Genomic DNA, 24,286 nt, shown 5'->3' with positions numbered 1-24,286 from the left:
CTCCCCCCGGACATTTCTTATGTGGACACTTAGGGTGGGAAAAAAGCCTCCAGTAACTTCCAGTGTCTGTCTCTGAGACTTCGGTCCTCATCTTTAGCTGTGAAGGCCATCTCAATGCCAGATGTGATTTCCACTTTCTCCGTCTGTATATTTCCCTAGATCTTTCATACCACTAGTTGTTCCGTGCTAATAGAAGAAAACAGAAACAAGCTGTTTGCAATACTTTGCCTCTTCCTAATTTAGTTTATGAAATAGCTACTCACATTTTCCCCTGAAAAAGTCTCTCATTAATCTCCTTTTTTTCATTTCAGTCTCTGGGTACTTCCCCTCTTCCTCCCTCCGCTCTCATCTCCTGGCCCCTCCTCTGCCCCCACCTCCTGGCAGGCTGGGGGCGGGGCTCCCAGAGGATACCATAGGTGGGGTTTCCGGACATTGGAGACAGAACACCATGGCAGTCAGGCCAGGAGCAGAATCCTCACACCAGAGACCAAGTCCTCAGTGTGCCCCTCTCCCCGACCCACCCTCCTCACTTCCCAGCCACAGTAGCTCAGTGGCTGGGCATCTGGCAGAGATAAAGTAGACTCTCCCTAAAAATGGAATTTGGGGGATAAGGTGCACACCAGGTAACTGAAACGATATCATTATAAGGTGCGGGTCGCAGGAATGGTGGCCACTTTAAGATGGGTGGGGTCAGACAAGACCTGGGTTCAGCAACCTCAGCACATGAGTTCTGGCCAAAAAAGAATTCAGAGACAAGACTCAAGCTATAAGAGAACATTTATTTATAAAATCACAGGGGTAGAAGAAGCAATTCCTAGAAGAAATGGGCTTAGGAAACAGTTATAGAGGCAAAGGAAGGGCCCTTGAGCTTCAGTGAGGATGGTAAAGGTAATGGGCCTGGGGGGTGGGGAGGGGGAAAGGAAAGGCCCTGTTGTGCTCTGGGGAGGGAGTGTACCTAAAGGTTTTAAGGGTGGAGTTTTTATGGGAGGTCCCAGGTGAAGATCTCAATTGAATATTTAGCAGTTTTCCTGGTGTGTCCTTTTTGGGGTCTCCACTGATTGACAGGGGGTCATTATCCAATGCAGCTGGTCCTGAGGTCAGCCAGTGGTGTCGCTTGTCTGGTTTTGCTGCCTTTTTTGGGCCTGGAGCTGAAATACAACTGAGGCCTAGATGTTATTTGTAGGGAGGAAAGGTCAGGGGGTTCAAACCGCATGACCAGTGATGTGCTAGGGGACAAAAGGTCACCTGGGGGGCGAGCTCCCACCCTACAATTGTCGTTTGTGAGACACCTAAGGCTTTCCACCCTAGTGACCTTCTGAATCTGGCCCATCGTCCTTGCTCTGCTGTTGTCTAACTGCCTATCACAGAGGGAAATGAATGTAGTGGGCTGCTGATCGAGCACGTGGACCTGCATGCCCCCAGGACATCAGATCAGATCCTTGGTTCAGCAGCAGGGAGGCTTGTCCTCAGCAACAGTGTGAGTGGACTGTGGCCTGGGGAGAGCTCGCTCATTAGCGAGGAGGGAGTACCCTGAATAGGCGTTCAGTGGTGGACCCCAAGTTTCACAAGGGGCACTGAGAAAATGGAACTCATGCAGAAAAAGGTGAGCAGGAAGAAAGGGCATTTCCATGAAGCAATGCTGGAGGGACCAGGGATGTTTGGTCATGGAAGCAAAGGCCTCCAGAGAAATATGGTACCATCATTAAGCAGCTCAAGGCCTGTTGTGCGGCGGAGGGGCTGATGCTGTGTGACTGTGGAACACCCAGCACTGGGGTGACAGTGAGTTTAATTAGTTACAGGAACTCCTTGCTAACAATGACAGCTACTTAATACTGGAAACACTGCCTGTTGAGGCAGGAAGTGCCTCCTGACTGGAAATTCTCAAGCCCAGCCCTGCCCACCTGTCTTAGCAGAAATTCTCACTGGGGTTGGGGTCTGGACTGGACAGTCCTGGGATGAGCTGCTCTTGTGTTCACCTGCTTGGCACCCACACTTCTTCTCAGAGCACCCTAGAATGGCCTTGGTGAAGCACCCACATCCCAATCTTTCTGCACAGTTCTGTCAGGACTGACTTTCCCTCCTGCCCATTCAGCACATGTGACTCAAGCCAGGCCAATCGGTGTTTGGCAACGCCCTGGGCACAGTGGCTGGCTGCCAGCTGATAGGATACATGCCTGGACCTGCTGGGCAGGCCTGGCAGAGACAGTCGGGCTGAGGGAGAAGCCAGCAGAGAGAACATAGAGCCATGGAGGGAACTCCAGACCAGGGGCTGCAGACACGGAATGGGTGCCCAGCCCTGGCAGGCCTGGAAGAGTGCACCTGGAACCTCTGTCACCTAAGACCATGTACTACCTTTAGCATAAGCAGGTTGGAGTTGGGTTTCTGTCCTTTACAACCAGGAGTCCTGATACAGATGTCACATGTATGACCTACTCTACCATTTGTTTATCCCCTAATTCGGCACAGAAGGTAACATTAGAGAGGATCAGAATTGGAGTGCTTGCTACGTGCTGTGCATGGTGAGGGAGCTTGACAGGCATCACTTCCCATGTGGCTGAGATTATTGTTATCATTGTGATAACAGATGTGTAAGTGGGGGCCCTTCTGGGGGCCCATAACAGAAAAGCCAGCAGCTCAAGCCATGCCAACAAGGACCCAGTCTGTCACTGTCTTCCCTCTCTGGCTTAATCCTCAGGCTCTGCACACTGTCCCTTGGCTATTCCCAGGAGCCCAGCAAGCATCCACCTCTGGTTCCTGACCAACCACTGCTACAAATCAATCACATGGCATAGAACGGGGGGGAAGGGGGGCTTCCCGGAGGAATCTCTGCATGTATTCTTAGGAGTGAGGAGACTAGATATTGGACAGAAAATAGATGGCAGCTCAACAGGACCAGTGTGGTGTCACTTGTCTGGTCACGTAGCTGTGCAGTGTTCAGCAAGATTCTCACAGAGAATCCCTCCTCAGCTGCCTTCTGTGTCATCCTCTCCTGATTTATGTCCTCTCTGCCCCTGGAGCAGGGCTGTACATGACCCCAGGCCCCAGAGATGAGGCACCTTGGTCTAGAGGTGGTTGCCTCCCCTGGTGAGTACGTTTAAGGCACCTCATGGCCTCCTGGGCCTGGCATGTGGAGAGTGGCACCTGGAAATACAGCAGGCAGAAAGAATTGAGGTAATGCATCAACTCTCCAAGTGAAACTATTCAGACAAAAGCAAGGCCGTCTCCCCTGTGAACTCATACATCATACCCCCTTTGATTTGAGGGGAGAATTTGGTTACGGTCATCAGACCTGTGGGTGTGGGTGTGAAGTCCACCTGCCTGGCACGAAAAGCTGTGTTCTTTTCTAGGTGAGAAGAAAGACAGAGGCTTGCTCATCTGAGGTGGGGATGGTGATGGGAGACCCAGGTGTGCCAGAGGTGAGAAAAAATGCATTCCCGTGCACGGTCCCAACCTGAAAACTACTGAACAAACGGCATTAGCCTCTGAGATTGGGAGTAAAGAATGCCTTGTCACCATGGTTACCAAGAAATGGTCCCACTCATATATAATAAGGGCTTTAGCAGACGCCAGGACATCTGATATTCCAGTCTGGGGCTAAATGAGAGGGTGTCTGGAGTGTCATTCCTTATTCAGTTACATGAACACAGCTGTGGACCAGGTACTGGGCAGGGCATTGGAAATACCACTTTGCAAAAGCAAGCTGGAGTGGGGGGGAGGGGAGGGAGAGGGAGAGGGGGAGGACAGAGGCCTGGGCGTTGTCACCTAAGTTACCAGCCCTTTGTTACCAGCACTTAGTTCTGCAACTGGCACAAAGCAATGTTGCCTGTATGAGTGTGCATTGCCTCAGTGTGTGTGTGTGTTGGGAGAGGGGTTACACCAGATAAGGAGCTGTGGTGAGGAAGGGGGCGTTGGAGCTGTCATCTCTCTCTATTTAAAAAACTATCTCTTTTTTTTTTTTTTTTAAATATATCTTTATTGATTTCAGAGAGAGGAAAAGAGAGGGAGAGATAGAAACATCACTGATAAGAGAGTCATTGATCGGTCGCCTCCTGCACATCCCCCACTGGGGATTGAGCCTGCAACCCAGGCATGTGCCCTGACCAGGAATCAAACCACGATCTCTTAGATCACAGGTCCATGCTCAACCGCTGAGCCACGCCGGCCGGGCGATCATCCCTTCGTTAGTCTCCAGGGTCCTACCCCGCAGAGAGGTGCCCAAGAAAGAAAAAAGAAAAGAGAAGATCCCCTGTCCCTTCCTCTCCCTCCCCAGACTCCTGGTCTGGCCACAGCCGCTCATGCTTGGAGGTGACGGTCCTAGAGGGGGACCCCACTGTCTGTAGGAGCCTTCGGCCGCTGGCCTAACCCCTCGAGTTTCCAGACTCCGGCGCTGGGGAAGGCCCCACGGCGTCTGCTAGGCCCGGGGGCGCGGGTGGCTGGGGTAGGGGGATGCCAGGGAGCTGGACCAGCTGCCCCCAGCAGGAGCAAAACAAGAGCACGCGCACCTGCAGGCCCCGCCCACCCCGCCCCCTGGCCAATGGCTGGGCGTGGGCGGGGCCTGCGCGGGGCGGGGCCGGAGCACCGGCAGCCCTAGGAGCCGGAGCCCGAGCCCGAGCCCGCTCAGCGCGCAGCGGCCGAGCCTGCAGCGAGCGCAGCCTGGTGCGCGCCGCCCATCCCCGCCGCTGTCGCCGCTGCCGCCTGGCCCCCGCCGCCGCCTGGTCCCCGCCGCCGCCGCCGCCCCCGGGGCATGGCCTGTATGATGGCCGCTTTCTCGGTTGGCACTGCCTTGGTGAGTGAGCGCATCCTACGTCCCCGGGGCTTAGTCCCGTTTCCCAATAGAGCAAGAAACACAAAGACCCGCAGTCTCACCTCGACACCTGCCCCTGGGTCCCCGAGGAGGTGCCCGTCTCCCATCGCCCACGTCCTGGCCACCTGGCACTGCGGGATGCTCTTTGCACCGGCGGAGGACGCCCGGAAGGTGGAGGGGCCAGGAGTGGGCGGGACGGCCTTGACCTCGTCTCCTCTGGCGGAGGGGCCTGGGGCCTGGGGACCTGGAGCGTCCTGCGGAGGGCAGGGCGGCAGCGGGGCCTGAGAGGGTCCCGTCCCCTGCGGGCGCGCGCGGCCCGCGCTCCCGGAGCCGGCACTTCTCGCTCCACCCTCTGGAGCGCCGGGCAGGATCTGGGGGAACAAAAGAGGGAGCAGCTTCCCGCAGCCGGAGCCCGCACTGCCCCTGATCTCCCCGGCCTGCCTCCCTGGGACCTGCTCGGGAGGGGGCGGCGGAGCCCCGGGCTTAGGCAGGCGAGAGCGAGTCTGGATACCTGCAGGCCACCTTCCTGCACCCTTGAGAGACTGGGTGGGGACGCAGGCGCTCGTTTAAGGTCTCCGGAGGGTACCAGCTCTGTAGGGGGACCACCGGGTGCCGGCGAGTTCATTGCTAGATACAGCAAGTGCTTTTCCCAGGGGTGGTGGAGTCTCCTCGTGCTCGTTTATAATAGCTCCATAAACTCACATTAGGACAAAACAAACAACAAAGTAACCATCGACCCACCCATCCTAGGGCCTTTCATTTCTACGCCCAGCAAGCCGGCACTGCAGCTGGGTACTTCTGAACTAGATTCCAGGTCACCTAAAGTACAAATAGGGAATGTTATGTGTTCCAGCCCGTATCGCCCTCCCTACCCATCCCTTTTTCCACCCTCAGTGTATTTACTATCCCGCTAGTTCGTCCCCACGGGCTGTAAGCCCACAGTGCACAGCGGCGCCGATCTGTCACCCCCGCCCCGCGCCTTATTTCATTTTTAGCATCCTGTATTGAAGTCAGCGGAGCTCAGCGCTATGTGACCGACAGTTACCTCTTGCTTTAAGCTCAAGAAAAAAAAAAAACCCTTGCCGGGTGTCTGCGCATGCTCCGCTCTGCCAACTGCATCCTATGATTCCAAACAGGTTACTGTAGCGCATGCCGCGCCCGCCAGCTCATTATATAATGATTTCGTGTAAACCCAGAGAATGGGGCCGGGCGCGTTAAGGAGGCTGGTGGAGCAGGGGACAGCGGGGGCCTCACGGCCAGGTCCTGTCCCTGGGCTTGCTCTGCCTTTTTTTTTACTTGGCTTCTTACAGATAAGAGGGGATGAAAAAAAACAGGAAAGGCAATTTCCTCCTCACAACATTTGCTCTGATGTGGTTGAGTGTTTGGGTCACACTTGGCAATTCTGCCTTTTACATCTGCCCACCTCTGGAATTCCTAAATTATGCGGACCATGGAAAATTAAGGAGATTATCACTGTTAGTTGTAAGTAAAGAAAGTTCCAGGTCTTTCAGGCGCTGGGCAACTCTTGAGGTCCTGTAACGCTGCAAGAGTGGCTTAAACATGTGGGAAAGAATGAATCTGAATGTTCTGAGGTACAGAGGCTTTCATGTCAAGATTGTTCGTATGTGATGCTGTGGTTGATACAGCCCCAGAACTCAAGCGTTTTGTTCTCACTCGGAGGTGCTAGTGGCTGGGCTCATTTTTTTTTCTTCCTAGGGAACTTTTTTTTTTTTTTTTTTAAATCATTTTCCTCCCTGAAAACTTTGTACTTTTATTATTATTATTATTAAAAAAATTCTACTCAGGTCATAAACAATGGCACTGGAGAGCTCCCTAAGACCCTGAGGTTTGCTTTCCCATCGCCCTGGCTGTGGGGTTTAGCCCCGGCTGACTGGACAAGGGGAGAGTTTAAAGAGCAGCCAGTACCATCTGGGTAGTGGAGTCCCTGAGCTGGTGGGAGGGCTGGGCACGGGTTCCCAATGGGATCCTGGTATTCGAGGCTGTTGGAAGCCGGGTTTTGGTTTGGGTGAGGTTGGCATCCCCAGTAACCATGCAAGTGGCATCTGCCCTTCACTTAGTTGAGGGTGTGCTGTTTGGGTTGTTTTCCCGCAGGCAGTGGCCTTGAGAATTCTCCTCAGTACATTTTTCTCTAACGTGCCCAGGGTACCAGGGAAGGATCTGCCCAGGTGGGAACCAAAGCCAGTGGTGATAAGCTGAGAAGTGAGAGAGTGCGTGCCAGCACCTGGTACCTCTTCCCTTCCTCCCTTTCCCACACTGCTGCTGCTGCGTGTGTGTGCATGTGCGTGTGCGTGTGCATGTGTTTCTGTAACTATGTTTCCCTGGGTAAATAGGCATCTCTATATGTTTGCATTCAAATCGAAACCAGCACCCCAGGAAATATGCTCACCAACAGCAGGCAGGATCACTCCAAACAGGGGCATTCAGCACCCCTGAATGGGTTTACTGTTACTTACCACTTATTATGCAGCACAAATTGTACGTGGAAGGGCGAGGTCAAGACAATGCTTCAGTAAGGTAGGGAAGCAATGAGGAGGAACCAGTGGGGAGGGAAGATATATTTCTTTCATTATTAATGAGCTCAGGAGGCTGAGGACGACAAGCTGTAACCTACATTGCTGGTTGCTCTCATCTGAGGGTGTTTCCAGAGAGCTGGTCTATTTCAGAGTGACAGCCACTGCCTCCCATCATACAGGATGCCGTGATTTTATTAATTGGGCGAGGCCGTGGACACCCTTGAAGGAAAGGTGGATGGATAGTGGTGTGCACAGCTTTGGTGTCAGCGTATTTGGGGGTGGGGTTGTATGGTTTTCTCTGTGTTTTTTTTTTTTTTTGTGTGTGTGTGTGTGTATATGGCTTTCCCTATAATGGACAGGGGCTGTGATGACCAGGGTCACCTACAACTTGTCTGTTAAAATTCAAGCACTGCTAGGGATGCTGGCTGGGACAGGGTGCAGGTATGGAAGCCACACAGAGCTGGACACTGGCTTGGCTACTCACTAACCGTGGGGTCCTGGGCAGGTCCGGCATCTCTCTGTGCCTTAGATCCGTCCTCCGAAATGGATGAGGGGGGAGATGATAATACCCCCTGCTGGAGGCGGGGAGATAGTAAGAGGCATAGTCTATGCAGCCTGGAGTTTAATGGGCACATTGTACTTGCTGAATCAATAGTCATTGTTTATAGGCACTTGCCTACTATGCAGGAGGCGCTATTCTTTAATACTTGAAATAGTGAGTCCTTGACTCTGGCTTCTCTCTCTCTCTCACTCCCAAATCACTTGGTCACCCAGCTTTGTCCTGCACAGTGCTGCACACCCCTTCTGAGTCTCTGCAACGTCTCCTGGTTGTTCTTGCCTCACAGTATTGTAACTAATTGCCTAAATTCTTGCCTGGGGCCCAATCTTGAACCGGAGTTTGCTGAGGCCATAGGCCAAGTTTGTGTGGCTGACTGCTAACCCCCAGGGCTTTATTTGGTGCTCAATTTGTAAATGAATGAGTGAGAAAAGATAGCCTTGGGCTCTGGAGGGGAAAGCCAGGCCCTCATCATAATACAAGCCAGGCATCCCCTACAGCGGTCCCGTCCCAGGTGGTTGGAGTAATGGTGTTCATTCCCGTGTTCATCAGAAAGGAAAGCTGTGACCTATTCCTGGGCCTCCTCAGGGGTTGACACCTGTGGTAGGTTCTGGGGGAGGGTATGGATGGTCTGTGGCAGCCGGAATGCTGGGGTGGAAGTCAAGGGGGACCATCACTGGAGAGGTTGCTGGATACTCCTCACCCACAACTGATTACAAGGCGATTCAGGATCCCAGGTTAGAGCCACACCTGCCAGCAGGATGTGGGCTTGACCACACGGTTAGCTTTTTCACTTGGGTGGTATGGTGAGGTTGAGAAGAAACCTGGGGGACCGGGCCTGGAGCTAACTGTCTTGCCCATTGCTCCCTCCACTATCCCCAAGGCCAGGATTTGGTGTTTCAAGGGCAATTATGGAGTTAAAGTGGGTTATAATCCTGGGACCGCAGCATGTGCCCCAAAGGACAAGATGGGTGGGCAAAGGGATGGCATTTGGTGCCTGCTCTGGTGTCAGAGCTGAAGGTACATAATTTCTCCCCATCAGCCAAAGCCAAGAGCGTGCTGAGCTGTGGCAGGGTCTGCTATACTCCTTCAAGAGGCCCAGACACAGAAGGCTGGGTCAAGCTCAGAGGCAGAGGTGGCACCCTGTGGCTGCCTCTTGGGAGCTGGAGAGGCACACTGTCATGCCAAGGCTCTGAGGAGCCCCGATGTTGGGCCAACACAGACCTTCCCTGGTTTCCGGAGTGAACAAACCTACTTATGTTTGCATTTGAAACATTTCACATGCTTGGTGCCAGAAGCAAACCAGGCTTAATTTTGTCAGTTTTATTCTGCACTTTAATTTTTATCCACAGAGTGTTATAGTCAGTATACTGGCTGAGTTTTTATTTGGGTAAGCTTTCCAGGGGTAGGAGATGCCTGAGACGTGTGTGCGTGCATGCACGTGTGCACCTGTGCCTTTTTCTGAAATGTCAAAGCAACATTTTCAAACATCACAAGAACCAGAAACCCCTATGCCCACATCTGCCCATCCCTCTGTGCTTTAGACATTTGAAACCACCAAGCCCTCTAAGACTTGTGGGCCCTTAAATACCATGATGGAAAAAAAGGCCAGGTCTTCAGGACACAGTCAGGTGCCCTCAGTAGGGCATTCCAATACGGGGACAGCTTGTTTTGGCCACATGAGTTACTAGGTTTATAAGAATATTTCTCATCCACTCTCAAGTTTTGTTTTGGATGTTTGATTAGAAACAATTATGATCCAAAAGCTATCAGCTCTAAAGCAATGGCTAACAAACCTATGGGGAAAAAAACCTCAAACAACAGCACCACGGTGTGTCCCCAGTCCTCCCGCAGTCACAAGGGCCCGAGTTACTCCAGACGGTTATCCATGGCCCCTTCCAATCAGGTCAACTGCCTTCAGCAGTATGAAGAAGCGTTGCCAGAGGCCCATGCTTTGGGACTTTTGGAATGTTCCCTCTTTAAAAAAATATATATATATATGTGTGTGTGTGTTTTATTAATTTCAGAGAGAGGAAGAGAGAGAGAGATAGAAATATGAATGATGAGAATCATTGATCGGCTGCCTCCTGCACGCCCCCTACTGGGTGGGAATCGAGCCTGCAACCTGGGCATGTGCCCTGACCAGGAATCGAACCATGACCTCCTGGATCATAGTCAGTGCTCAACCACTGAGCCATGCCGGCTGGGCTGGAATGTTCTCTCTTGATTCAAGAGACAGCTAGAGAAAGCACAGTATAATATTTTCCCACCCCAGGGTTCCTCTGGGCTTCGGCGGGGCCTGAAGCATATTGATTTGCCCACGGTCACCGAACCTTTAGAAAAAGATATCTTTTTCTTCATATTGTTTTAATAGAGTAAAAAGCGGTGCCTAGAGATAACAGATTCCTCGAGGTGAGTTTGCTTCTCTTGCCAAAGTCACTTTGTGGTGTAAGAAGCAATGACCTTGAGCCCAGGGGTCAGTCCCCGGCGCTCTTTTCCCGCTGCGGCTTCTAACCTCTCCTGGCTCCCCCGTCTTTCCAGAACGCCAGCAGCTATTCTGCAGCGATGACCATGACGGAGCCCAAGTCGGTGTGCGTCTCGGTGGATGAGGTGGTCTCCAGTAACGTGGACACCACCGAGAAGGACCTGCTGAACGGGCACCTGAAAAAAGTGGACAACAACCTGACAGAGGCCCAGCGCTTTTCCTCGTTGCCTCGGAGGGCGGCTGTCAACATTGAATTCAAGGACCTTTCCTACTCGGTCCCCGAAGGACCCTGGTGGAGGAAAAAAGGTAGGGAGGAGGCTGCTGTGTGCGTCCGGAGGCGGGAGGGACCTGGGAAGGAAGCGACAGGCTGTTTGGGAAAAGCTAGGCCTGGCAGTTTCGGGCAGAGCCTCCTTCCCACTGTCACTGCCCCACTGTCACTGCCGCGGCCGGTTGACCTCGTTGCTCGGTGCCTGGTTTTCCTCACCTATAATGTGAACAGGCGGATTAGATGATCCAAGGTTCGCAGTGGCTCTTAACTCCTGATGTGAGTACAGAGAATTTACAAAGGTCGGCCAGAGCCCACGCGTGCTGGTTTCTGGAGTGCACTTGGAGGGCCCCCTTTACTGGAGGCTGTTTACGTTAGTCTTTCAAGATGGGACTATTTTTTAATGTTTCAGAGCAAAATGGAAGACGAGGGCTCCCTCCCAGGTTTGAAGTGTTACAAGGTAGCTGGTGACTTAGCCTGACCCCTCGAAACCAATCATTTACGTTTAAAGATCTTTAAAGGACTCTCATGGGTGGCGTTGATGGGATATTAAAAAAACGTAAATTGTTGTCAAATATACCATAGAGATAAAAGTAGAAGAGATAGGGAAGAGGGAACGCGAGGGCTCTCTGGAAAGCCATACAGTCCAGGAGTTTGCCACAAGCTGGTTGCATGTGAACCGGAATTGACAAATGATGGTATTTTAAGTTTTCTTAGCAACCTGGATGCTCCTTTGTCAGCTCTAGATTTTCAGAGTGTGTGGAGTCAGTGCCCCTGGGTTGGTATTTCTGACCTATTCCTATGGCACTTACTCACCTCCCTCTGCTCCGGGCACCCATCCATCATCCCCCCACCGGGAGAGGACACTATACGTCATCAAGAAACGATGGTCCCTGGTTTCTAACGAATCATTTAAAACACCTTGAAAATCTATGAGGTATTTGGGACAATGAAAGTGACCTGCATACCACTGGAACATTGTAATTTTTAAATCCAGATCTGACCCTTCTTATTTTTAGAAAAAGACCGACCAAGACACTTGTTAACTTTTCTTTCTCTTTCCCCACTCTATTACATTTGTTTTCCTCCTCTCTTGAAGCTCAGCGTTGAGGCTGTTGGCATGGGCACTCGGGACTTCTTGGTCACCGGGATTTTAGAACCTGGGCTGAGTGGTCGCTGGGACCTGCCAGCCAGGTTGGCTGTTGGGTGACTTCATGTCTGTTTGCACAACCAGCAGCAGATCCTAAACCTTCTCACCCGCTGGTTGTACAGCGTTGTTATCTGACACTTACATTTTCACAGTATCCAGCCTGTTTTGTTAAGAAATTCTATGACAGGCTCAAGGTGGGGCTCATTCATTTGAGCCTATTGAAATTTCAACATAGGGTTTCAGCCTTTTTCTCCTGAACTTGACAAAAGCTTTTACCGAAAACATGCACCAGGCGACCTTGTTATGGTTGGCTTGGTTTGTCTGTGTAGACAAATTCTAGCAAACCTGTGGGCAGCATAGATCAGCTTCTGTCCCTCTGACACATGTGGCCTTAGAATGTGTCCTGATGGTTGAAAACGCTTGGATGGCTCCCCTTTAAGGGAAGATAGCTCGCAATGCAGAAATGCAAACATCTGAAAACTGTGGCAGAATCTTGGCTTGAAACCCAACACAGCAGGTACTCAACCAACATCTGCAAGTGGAGGGTATTGTCTCCCAGTCAGGTGTATGGCTTGTCCACCCCGTATTCTCTGAATGTTAGAACTGGTCACACTAACTGTCCAACGTCCCCAACCCTGATGGGTCTTAATCAGTGAGGGAGGGGCCGCCACTTGGAAGTTCAGCTCAAGTGGCTGCTAGATAGACACTTGCCCTACAGTAACCCCTGTGGGCTCCAGAAGGGAGGCGGAGGCAGTGACCCCGGAGGGACCGCCCAGAGTCTGCTGTGGTTAAGGCCAGAGGAAGCTGGGCACCATGGGGCTTCTGTATCCCAGCGGCAGTTTGTTGCCCAGCAAGGGCCAATTTCTGGCTTCCTCCCAGGCCCCCTCCTTAGCAGCAGCACCTGTGTCTGCCCTTCCCCCACTGTGTGCACCATCATTTCTTTTGCTCTTGGTACCCTGCAATTCAGAATTTAGATGGGTTTTCACTCCAGCCTAAATTCAGGGTGGGAAATACTTGTCCACCTTCTCACTAAATACCAGGAAACCGAGTGGTTAAGGCTTGCCCATGTGCCCCAGCTAGCCAGGCAGGCCTGGGGCTGGGGGCAGTGATTTCCGACCCTGCAGTCTGCCTTGGGCCTTAGGGGTACCAGGGGCTCTGTAGCCACAGGGAAGCAGCGCTTTCTTTCCCAGGCTTGGTTCCCATGGGGCCTGCTCTGCTGCTGCTTGCTGGATTGGTTGCCCCACCAGACTAGAGGCCGCACCCAGGGAAGCCTAGAGTTTTCCTGGATAAGGGGAGTTCGCCACTGAGGTTCATCTCAGTGCCCACTGCGTCCCCTCACCAGCAGGCTCCCCAGTGCTACATCTCCAGTAAGCTTGTAACTTGGAGGCCATATTTCCCCAAAAGAACCACCCCCAGGACGAACAGTGCAAGCCAGCATTGAGTCTGGGCCCAGGCACTGGGCTGACACCTGTGAATTCCACCTGTACCTTTCCCACCAGGTTCACTGTCCCCCTGCTTGCTTCCCAGCCCCCCTCAGGTCTGGCTACTTTCCCTCAGCGTGCCTTTCTCCCTTTGTCCCTCTCACTGCTGGCAATTGTCTCTGTCCCCAGCAACAATGAGGTTGAGCTGAGAAGTCGGCTGCCAGCCTCTCTCTCATTTCCCTTTTTTCTCGATGTGCAACTGTGTATTTGGCACCACCTCAGTGTGACACCAAGTGTGACCGGCCTTTGGGGAAGGAGGTCTTTCTCTTACCTCTCTCACCATATCAGTTTTGCTGTCTCTATCAATTTGTTTTTAATTGTTTAAATTCAGCCTTACATGTGGAGCTCACTGTAATGGCCACACTGGGGTTGGGCGCCCCGGGAATCGCGCAGGAGAGGCGCATCTCTGCATGTGAGAGCTGTGAGAGCTGTAGCTCCTGGCTGCATAGCGAGGGGAAGAGAGCTCGAGAGCAGAAGGTCAGAGCCAACACTGGGCTCTGGCTGTCTGACTCCCAGCCCAGCTTTCTTTCCATCACAAAACCCCAGGACGACGCCAGTAAATTCCAGGGAAGTCTTTTTCTCACATAATTTCAGCCAGAACATGGTGCGGGACACCGACTCGGCACAGAATCCTATAGCAAGGCTTGCACTGTGATCAGAAGAGTCTTATAAACTCCTACGTAATTATTTTAAAGAAAGAAGGCAGAACATCATAGTCCTTAGCACAAAGGTGTGAGTGGTCAATGGCTTGTTGCAGGAGGAGGGGTCGGGCACTGGTTCTTCGACGTTCTTGAGCTTGACTGTTGCCAAGCAGTGATTATGGCATTGCACAAAGCATCTCGTATTTTCAATCGTAATTACATTTTCACCATATGATTAATGATGCCTTTGGAGGAAAAACTAGATCATATAATAGATTCCTAGTAGAAAGGAACCATTCCCCAGAGAAAAAAGTACGCCCCAAGGATGATTTCACGGGCTTCTCACAGTAATTACTATCCCTTGAGGAATTCACAAACGTAGCAGCATAAGTTGACAGGACGAAAGATTTGGAACAATATGGACTCTGGTGCCAGCACACAAGCTATTGTGTCGGGGATCCCACCTGAACAGTCTAGGTTGGTTGTTGTCACTGAGCCCTTTGGACGGCAGCTTCTGCTTCCTGTAGGCAGACACTGTTGGGAGCGTTTAAGACCCGCGCCAAGAGAACCCGCATCCTGAACTTCTGAGATGATGTGGGTGGTGAGGCCTGACACTTACATAGCACTTTCTGGCTTTTGGGGCTCGTCACACAGGGGCCTCTTTTTATTAGCATGTAACTGGTCACAATTTACAAGTGGAATGCGCGGGGTCCTATGGATAGTGCTGACCCCCCAAAGGAGACCGGAGCACTTTCCATTTGTGAAATTAAGGCCGGTCCTGGGCTCAGGGGCTAATTCTGCCCTTTGTACCCATGGACTACATGAGGTTCAGAGACATATCCCGGGTCACGGGAGCACACAAGGTGGGACGTGACAGCAGGTCTGTGTTATTTGAGGCTAAGGTCCAACAAGGAACCCAGTAGGCACCTGACCCTGAGGAGGGCGCACCACTGGACCATCCACCATCACATGGATGGGCGGCACCCCGTTTTACGAAACTATTAGTGATTGCTTTGACAATTCCAACTGATTTCCCTTTTAACTGACCTGTTTCGATGTCAGTCACCTCTGCCATTCATAAGGAATCTCCTGGTCCTTTGGAAAGTCTCCAGCTGTCCTGTCCCCTCATCAGGGAAGGGAGGCCAAGGTGCATGGCATGCTGTCACATACGCAGGTGACATGATTCTCAGAAATTAAGCACCCCTCCCAGGATTACCTTGTGATGACATTCAGGTTGAGAACAAAAGTAATCGTACCTGGGGCTTTAGCGAGTTCTCTCCACTAATCCTCAGCCAGGCTGCTGTCCCAACATGGTAACTCTCCGCGGGGATGAAACAGCATCTCCTCATTTGGAACCCGACCCTCCAGCCTCTTCCTTGCCAAAAGCCAGGGAGGAGTCAAACAATCTGGGCAGCCCCCCCTTATCTGTATTGGTTTGCATCTAAGCTCTAGAAATGTGTTTCAACACCCTTCTCAAATTCAAGTTTGCCTTCTCTTAATTTCCATAGCTATTTCCCAGGGCCTGTGATGACAGGCTGGTTAAAATGAGTGGAATGTGCCTTTAATAAATGCCTTTCAGGAATTCCATTAAGGGAAGACTGGAGTCGAACCAAGTGCCAGTGACTTGATCCACCCAGTGGGGCAGGGATGGGAAGGGTGGCCAGTTAGAGGGGATGGCAGCAATCCCAAGGCAGCGATGGGGTTTCAGGGGGAGGGCTGCCCAGGTTCGGAAGGGGTTTCTACTCCCCCAGCCTGAATGGATTTACTCCGTGCTTCTTGGGAACCATCATGCTCAGGTGGGGGTTTTTTTGGGAGTGTGAAAGGAAAGTGCTTTTAAAGACTCTGCCTTTGTCCTTGAGGCTGTGGCTGGTCTTTGATGTGGTGCAGTGTGGTGATCCTAAACCTCCCTGGCAAGGGCTCCTTGCTGGGGGCTGGGTGTTTATGAATGGAGCCAAGTGGACAACTCCTCTCTTCCCCTCCAGGGCCAGTTCTTAGGTTCTCAGTTCTTGGAGGCTCCCTGGGGCGGGCAGGCAGGACACCCATGCAGGGCGCTTTGATGATGGATCTTCCGGAACAGTTCTGATCTTTTGCCTTATAGGCTTGGAAAAAGGCTTTGAAAAACTGCTGAGGGTGGACTGGCTCTCACGGCAGACTCACGACATGACTGTATAGTGACTATGTATGAAACTAAAGGGTTTGCTAGTTTACAAGGAAAACTTTACATCCAAGGGGTCTAGTCACTTCCCTCTCCAGCCAGAACACCCTTTTCCTTTGAGCAGCTGCATGGAAGCCAAGCCATCACCCACTGGGAGCTGGGGCCTGGGGCATGGTTCAAAAATGTGCCACCGTCAGTCTCCACATCCCCCATAGAAATGGCTCAGGTGGCTCTGCTAACATGGGCCTGGAGGTCTCCCTTCCTCCTGTGCTTCAATGTCTGGCCAGCCCTGTTACCTTTCGACTGGCAGGTTCTTTACTCGGGCATGCTCACACTCTGTCACTTGCCCCAAGAATGTGCCTGTTCTTGAGCCATCTGGTCTCTTCTGTGGGACTTTGCAGGCCTGTGCTCTGCTCAGTGGGGAGTTGGTGTCACTGTTTCACTTTTTGAGGACATTCTTGCCACACTTATTCTTATTTTCACCTGCTGGGTGGGTGCCCCCTTGCCTCCTTTTAACACCTCAAATAAGCTTGTATCTTGAAAACTTCACATTCTCCAACTAAAGTCCTCTCTTACAAACCAGAACCTAATCTGCCAAGGCCAGGAAATAACCCAAGGTGACATTTTGCTGAACATGAAACCATTTCTTTTGTTTATAAATTGGCAGGGGGGAAAAAGTTTAGTAACCATACACCTGCTCTTTTTTAGTTCAGTTCTAAAATCAACAGATTTGCTTATTTAAGAAACAAAGGTACCACATGGGTCAGATTAAATAGTATGTTTATAAAGAAGGAACCATACAAAGTAGGGGTTTGTAGAATGGGGGTGATTCTCTTACCAAACCCATGCTGATGAAGTTTCAGAACCTGTGAGGAAAGCTTACCTTCAAATAAAATATATTGAACACAAGTATTTCTGCCCAAAGTGTGAGCAAAGGCAGCCAGAGAAGTTTGCAGAGTCAGGGCTGGTGGCTGGTCTGCCTGGAGGGTCCAGTTGACCCCAGCCAATAGTTTCTTTTCTCACGTTGTTAGTGACCTTTCTGCTTTGTACGGTGACACTTGGTGTCAAAATGAAAACATGCCAGAGTGACTTCAAGACTGTGGTTACACCTGAGACCTATATTTAGAATCCGAATCTTGGAGCCCAAAGGGGCCTTGAAGCATCCTTGGTCTGACCTCTCACCTGAGGAGGAGTCCTCCTTGAGCCATCCCCAATAGTAGGTGGCCAGCATCTATCTGAGCCCTTCTAGTAACCAGGGGCTGACACTTCTCTGGGCAGCCGGGCCCATATTTGAACAGTCTAATTCTTAGAAAAGGCTTCTGTCTGTTGAGCTGAAATCTGAATCTAAGTAATGTTCATTGGTTGACCCAAGTTCTGTTTTTTGAATTCTGCAGATTAGATCTTGGTCTTGGTTTTGAAATAAGCTCACAAATCGGAAGGGATAAAGCCTGACCAAGTACAAAATAGTATACAGGTGTGTTAAGAGCCGAAATAAGCCAAGCTAAGTCAAAGTGAGTCAAAGAAAGAAATAAGCATTTGGCCCTTGGAGGAAATGAGGAGAATCCTCTTTGGGAGCAGGCACCAGAGCGGCATCCTTGGTGGCGGGGCATGAGCAGGAGCCCCTGCTGGAATGTGCTGCTTCTCTGTTTGTAAACTGGTAAGGGTGGGGCGCCATAGACCAGCAGATGTGAGTCACTCTGTTTGTTTTATTGCCACTCAGGCAAGCTGTTCTGCTCAGAAAAAGTCCCTGGCCTGATATCTCAACTGCCTGTCTCGAAAGTAAACCTGTTAGCAGGAGTTTTGTGAGATTTCTCAGTTGTTACTTCTCTCCTTCCATTTTTGGGGGGAGAGTGCCTATTTTTAAATTAAGCACTATTTTTTACTAAGCAAATGCTGTTAGCTGCAGCACTCTGCATCACTGAGCGGCCATGGGAAAGCCGTAGGGGCATGTCAGTATGGACTCTGACCCAGGAGGCAGGGAGGGGGCTACATTCGGCTGAAACCTCCAGGGTGACTACCTGCCTCCCCACTAGCTCACTGAGAACTCCCCCTTCGCCATTTCGCAGGCTCCCTACCATGAGCTGTGTTGGGTTTACTTGGCCCGTGACATACACAACCCCAAACCCCGTGGCAGCAGAGGTGCCACAAAAGGCCTCCCACCTTTCCCGGGGAGGGGGTTCCCAGATGTCCTCCATGGGCTGTGCTGGGCACCTCTGCTGCCCGCTCCCTCCCCGATGGGTGTTCAAGGGCCACCTGTCTGGCACCCAGACGTTGCTTCCAAGGGCGCTGAGACTGGCTTGTCTCAAAGGGGCGCATTCATTCGGGCCTTTGTTCACCAGCAGGTTGTGGCAGAGGGGAGGCTCGGGCGGCTCTTCCGAGGGCCTTAAATGGGGAGTACCCCCCCCCCCTTTCCCAGTGCGGTGCCCGCTGCCTCTGCAGGCCTGGGGCCCGGGGTGGCGTCTGCGCTGTCCCCGCCAGATGGCCGGACGCACCGGCTGCGGGTCTGGGGGAGGCTCCGGAGGACTTTCGTGCTCCTTGGGAACCCTAAAATCCGGCCGGCTGGAGGAGAAGAGCCTGGAGGTGCGGGCCTGGCGAGTGCGGGAGGGGCAGGTGTGCGCTGCCGCGCGTGCGCAGTGGCCGCCGCCCCGCCTCCGCCCGCGCCGAGGTTACTCCCGGTCAACGCTCGCGGGTAACCTCGGCGGCGCCGCGCGATTGGCTGCGCGCGGGGCGCTGTTGCTGAGCCGGAGCCGGGGAGGCCGAGCTCACGGGGTGCGGGGGGTGCGGCCGCCTGCCCTGGACTGGGGCTGCCCTGGACCCCCCAGGGGTGCAGACCCCAAGCTCCACCCCAGGTCCGTGGAACACCTGGCCCCTGACAGCGCCAGAACCTTACTACAGACAGATTTTACCCCAGAAAACGTCTCTGAATTGGATCTGATGGATGGAGATTTTTTTTTTAAAACTTATTATTTTGATGTCTTTTTAAGCGTATTTCGGAGGCTTCACTGGAATGGAAACAGCATACAGATATTTCGAAATGTCATCCTAAGGAAACGGGCTGGCATTGCCCGCGGTGACTGTCCCTGCGTCCTTGCAGCTTTCAGCCGAGTGGGGAGCCTTCACAGTGTTCCAGGCTTCTATTTAAAGCACCATACGTTCAGGTCCAACACGTTTTCCAGAGACAACTGATATCTGAATCCTTATAAATGTTCTTGTTTTTGTTTTGTTTTGGGTTCACCGTGTAGGTGAAGTGATAAGAGGCAGGGCCTCTTGGGTTGGGTCAAGCAGGTTGGGCAAGAAGCACCCAGCCATAAATTTAAAAATGACTGGGGTGGATTGTGGAATCCCGGAATTGCCCTCAGGAATCTGAAGCGGGGATCCAGTCAGCTGGCTGGAATCCAGCGGTCACGCTGCAAGGCGGCTGCTGCCCTGCTCCCTGCCAAGTCACTTCCATCCTGGGCGTGCCAGTGAGGGGTGTTTTCTGTAGCACCTGGTGCACATTTTTTGGTGACTCCACGGATGTGATAAACATGATCTCTGCCACTTGGGCTGCATTTTAACGCCTGGAAGGCCTGGGACCACCCTGGCGGAATAGGAGGTGCAGTGCATTGCCTCTCCCGGGGGACCAGGGCCTTCTCTAGATACCTGGCAGGTCCGTTACTTTGGGCTTAATTTCTGTGTGCTATGAAAAGTCAAACACCATCATTTATATGCTTTGCTCAACCTTTTGGGTTTTTTAATAAGTGCAAGTTGCCAAGGGCTAATGATTTTTCTCATAGTCTTGGGTTTTACTTGCTTATTTGTTTTTTATTGCAGAGTTGACAGTTGTGTAAGCCTGTGTGGAGATTATAGTTCTCAGGTCTCTGAGACTCACTGAGCTGGGGTGGAATACAGGAAGCTAGAGGTGGCAGTGGGTAGCCGAAGTGGTAAATTCCCTCTATCTTTCTGAGGTTTTGCTGGTGAGGCAAGTAAAAACCGGTGCGAAAGGAAGGCAGTGCACTTGGTACCTTAGGCATTCCATTACTATAAACAATCACAATGCACGTTACTAACATAAGAACATACTCTATACAAAAGTCTAGTTAAAAAGTGGGAGCCCTTACATTTAGTTTCATATTTTATCAGTGTCCCCATTAAGACTTGTAGAGGAAGCTTTCATATTCTAAAGACCTGCATATCAGCTTGTCTAGAAAATAGTTAGGTCCTAAATGGTGAGCAGGAAGCCTCTAACCATATGCATCTAGTTGTCACAAATGTGTCATGTGTGGTGTGTGTGTCCTGGGTCAAACCATGCAATCTTTCCGCATACCTGATTTTTATCTGGCTTAGAGAGGAGGGTGGCAATTTTCATCTGGTCAGTTTCTCTCTTCCAAGTGGTGTTCTGTGCTTAAAAAAAAATGTTTTTATTGATTTTAGAGAGAGATGAAGGGAAAAGGGGAGAGAGAGAAACATCTATGCGAGAAACATCGATGGGTTGCCTCTTGCGTGCTCCCTTCTGGGGATCAACCCTGAAACCCAGGCATGTGCTCTGACTGGGAATTGAACCTGAGACCTTTGATACATTGGGCGATGCTCAACCAGCTGAGCTACACTGGCCAAGGCAGTTCTATGCATCTTGATTTCAGAATTGGGTATGTCTCTAGAATATAAACTTCAAAGGTCTTAGCCTGGCAGAAGGGGTTCAAGGAGAGCCCTTTTCTGCCTGTCTCCCAGACTCTTTTCTCTGCAGCCACTCCCTGTGGGTAGCCAGGAGAACTGCTGTTAAGAAAGGGGTGTGCTCAATCAGTATTTCTGTGTTCTTTTCCTGGGCTGCACCCTCTGCCAGGAACCTACCTTGCCTCCTGGCTGAGGGAAGGGAGCCTGCCTTCATTCATTCTTACCTCTGTGGCTAGAGCCCTTCCCAGGTACCTCCTTTTGAGCTTCCCAGTAGGGGCTGTGTCAGTATCCCTTGTCCCTATGGCACAGCCGAGGGCCTGGCACTCACTAGACATCTGCCAAGTGAATGAATGAAATAACAGAAACCTAAATTCCAGGAGAAGAGCGTATGCCTTTACCCCAGAAGAGATCTGAGGAGAAGTGGGGAGGAAAGGCAAGGGATTGGAGGAAATGGGGTGTTTTGGTCTTCCCTTGCTGTGTCAAGCTCATGAACCACCTCTGACTAACCATCTAGTTGGCAGTTTCTGGGTGCCATTTCCTTGGGTTAGCCCAACCACTGGCCTGCTCTAGGCATCATGGACAGGAGGGCAGGCAGGGTATGGGTGGTGATAAGAGCCTGGATTTGGGGTCAGGCGGCCTGCTCTTGAACCCTGGCTCTACCCTTAATTAACCATGTGGCTTTGGGCCTCAGTTTCTGCATCTGCAGAATGGGGCTGGTGAGAATCCTTCTCTCGGAGGGGAGTGGCTAAGATCCACTCACCAATACTCCAGGGGGCTCAGTGCATTGCAGTGTGTAGGTCAGTTGGCTGAAGGGTTGGTTTTTGGCTTCATTAAGGATTTTACTGAATAATAATAATACCATCAGCGTGGTAAGTTGTTCTCGTGAGAATTTCTATACTCGCCCTTCTCTACGGCTTCCCAGCTTTCTTGCTCATTGGGACTCAGCCCCGACATTGCAGAGATGTTAATAAGCGCAGCTGCTTTAAGGCTGTGAGCTTTCAAGCACCAGGTGGGCACAGGCTTCATCATTCCTGGGAAGCCCCTCAAGAGCTGCACACGCCCGCCCGCTGGTGAGTCGCTTTTCCATCGAAGCATCTCCATTTGTCGTTGCTGGATGGAAATTTCCACGGCCGGAACAAAGCTCCCAGCAACATTGTACTTCAGAATTTGGCCCAGGAGGAAGGCTCAGGGAGGTTATCTTAGGAGGATGTGAGGTTTGGTCAGGGCCTGTGCATTTTAGTCTTGTGGCTGGATTTTCAGGGCTGGAGCCTTGCCGGCCTTGCCGGCGAGCCAAGGTCTCAGTGAGGCAGCAGCAGCCTGGTGCACGAATGCTGTTCTCGGATTTGCAGGTGTTTAATGTGAAATCGTCAGGTTGTAGTTTTGTAGAAAATACTAAATTAATGTGTAACAAGGAGGTTAAGATTAATTGAACTGTATGTGGGGCTTAGTTACAATTTTCTTTTTTCCCTCTTTTTCTATGTTTCTTTTAATAAAATGCTTCCAGGCCTAGCACCTTAGAGCAACATGCGCTCAGTGGAGGAAGGGGTGGGGTGGGAACGTGGGCTCCAGGATGAGAGAGTCTCCGTAAACCCCGCTCTCCCACCTAGTAGCTGGGAGAAGGGCATATTAATAATGATAACCCCCATCTTACTGGATCAAATAACTTGTTACATATGAAGCACTGTGCCCGACGTGTACTGCTTAATAAACAATCCTTATGAATGGTGTGATGTGTGATATAAGATAATAGCTTAGGATCAATAGGACAGATCAAAGCCTTTTCATTGTCATTCTAAAAGTAAATTTGGGGTAAAATCTTAGGCTTTTAAAATAAAAGGATTAGAACTAGTTCATAGTTATAGTAAATGTTGACTCAGCTTAGTGTCTCCTGGGTGCCAGGCATTGTTCCAAATGCCTCACCCCGGTGGGCCCCATGAGAGAGGAGAGGGGAGACGTGTGGAACTTGCCCAAGGTCACAGGACTGCATGTCTTGTCTTAGAGGGAGGGTCCGGCCGGCCCTGTGTGCTCATCGTGGGTGGGTAGCCTGACCCGCCTCATCGAGTCCCCAACAACAGTTGGGCATTGTTCCCACATCATCAATGAGAAAACCAAGGCTGGAGAAGTGTAAGCAACAGGTTCAGAGTTCCTGTGAGGGCCACTAGGACCTCAGGATCAAGTGCAGCCTGACCGACCCTCACACTCCTCGATGCCCTGTGTCATGTGACACAGATCCAGGGACCACCCAGGTGCACAGCTATTTTTAGTGAACTCAAAAGTGATGGCCTCTCGGGACGATAGGCCACCAGGTTTCATGAAAACCAGTGCAAAGTGGACATCCTTCCTTCATAGTGACGTCAGTGAGCTCGCCGAGCCTGAAATCCAGAGGGCATTAATAATTCCAGACTTTCTTAAGAAGTTCCACGGTATTAAGAATGCCCGGCTGCTTGGCTACTTGAACAGTGAGCTGTGTTTCTAAGAAACGTGGGGCCAGTGTTAAGGTAGATTCCGGTGCATTTTAAGCAAAATTATCAAAGCACGTGCCATACTTATTAGCGTATTTTGACTCTCTGAGTTTCTATTAGGGAAGATTGGCTTTTAAAAAACTGTACTATGAGAGGGGAGGAGGGAGCTGTAGCAGTTTAAGGGCGTAGGTGGCTGATGTCCAGAACCAAATGGTAAATGTAAGAGCGGGATAAATGCTAAGAGATAAGTCAGGTGAATTAGCTGCAGGGAGAGCACTGACCTCTTAGGGGCTGCTTCACTTTCCCCAGCTCTGTGCTATTTTGCACCTGCCACATTCCCAGTCCCTCTCAGAGCTGACCCTTGGCTCACGTTAGAAACTTCGGCCCTTTCCAAACAGCAGCTCGTTAAATGAAACTTGAGTGAGTGAGTCACTGGCTAGAGTCTGAGGGACAAGCTGCTTATTATTTTCTGCAGGTCACCAGGATCGGGGCCTAATGGTTCCCCAGGGGCCCGGTGTGCTGTGAGCTGTGAGCTGCTCCAAAACGCCGCTGCTGCTCTAATCCCTGTGGTTGGGCAGCCGAGGTGGCAGGAAGCAGGGGCATTTTCATAACAAGGAGCCATGGGGTGCCCCATGTGAGTCTGAGGATGTACATTTCCTCACGGATATACTGAAGGGTCCTGAACACGTCAGGGTTTGACAGGGGCCTGGCCACCCCCTGGCAAGAATTTTTTTCTTTTTTTTCTTTTTTTCTGATTTGAGAATGTTCATAGAAAGAAAAGGAAAATGAAGGATGAGGAATGATCGGATGAGTTAAGAGCTCTTTGGGTAACGCAGGGCCTGTGGCCTTAGTGTTCCGAGCACCTTGCCATACCCATGCGGGGAGCCGCTCTGCCTGCACCCAGGTGGCAGCAAGGGCGAGGTGTGCTCCGGGGCAGTTACCGGATGCCCGGGCTCCTACCGGGCACTCAGTTGGGGCTGGCTGACCTCAGGTGGGAAGGCTTGCTCGGACCTCTCCTTCAGTCCTCCCCATTGCTCAACTTCTGGAACCTCAGGCCACTGAGACCCGGGGCATCTGGACAGGCTTTTTCTGAATCTCGA

At 51.5% G+C, this 24,286-nt stretch overlaps 1 protein-coding gene across 7 annotated transcripts in view; it reads left to right on the top strand.

The window, feature by feature from the left end:
- The window catches only part of ABCG1 (ATP binding cassette subfamily G member 1), a 56,368-nt gene that overhangs the window by 11,599 nt on the left and 20,483 nt on the right, over positions 1–24,286 (top strand). For 3 of the 7 annotated variants that reach the window (XM_081139011.1, XM_081139008.1, XM_081139009.1), the window contains 2 exons: positions 3,348–3,416; positions 10,436–10,685. In XM_081139011.1, the coding sequence (XP_080995137.1) occupies positions 3,348–3,416; positions 10,436–10,685 (319 nt within the window). Of the gene's footprint in view, positions 1–3,347; positions 3,417–4,572; positions 4,787–10,435; positions 10,686–24,286 lie in introns of those variants that run through there. The other 4 variants (XM_081139010.1, XM_081139007.1, XM_081139012.1 and 1 more) reach the window with 2 other exon arrangements.

This window comes from Miniopterus schreibersii, assembly GCF_964146895.1.
Source record: "Miniopterus schreibersii genome assembly, chromosome: 5".
Lineage (NCBI taxonomy): Eukaryota > Metazoa > Chordata > Mammalia > Chiroptera > Miniopteridae > Miniopterus > Miniopterus schreibersii.
This window is presented reverse-complemented; position numbering and strand designations above follow the sequence as displayed.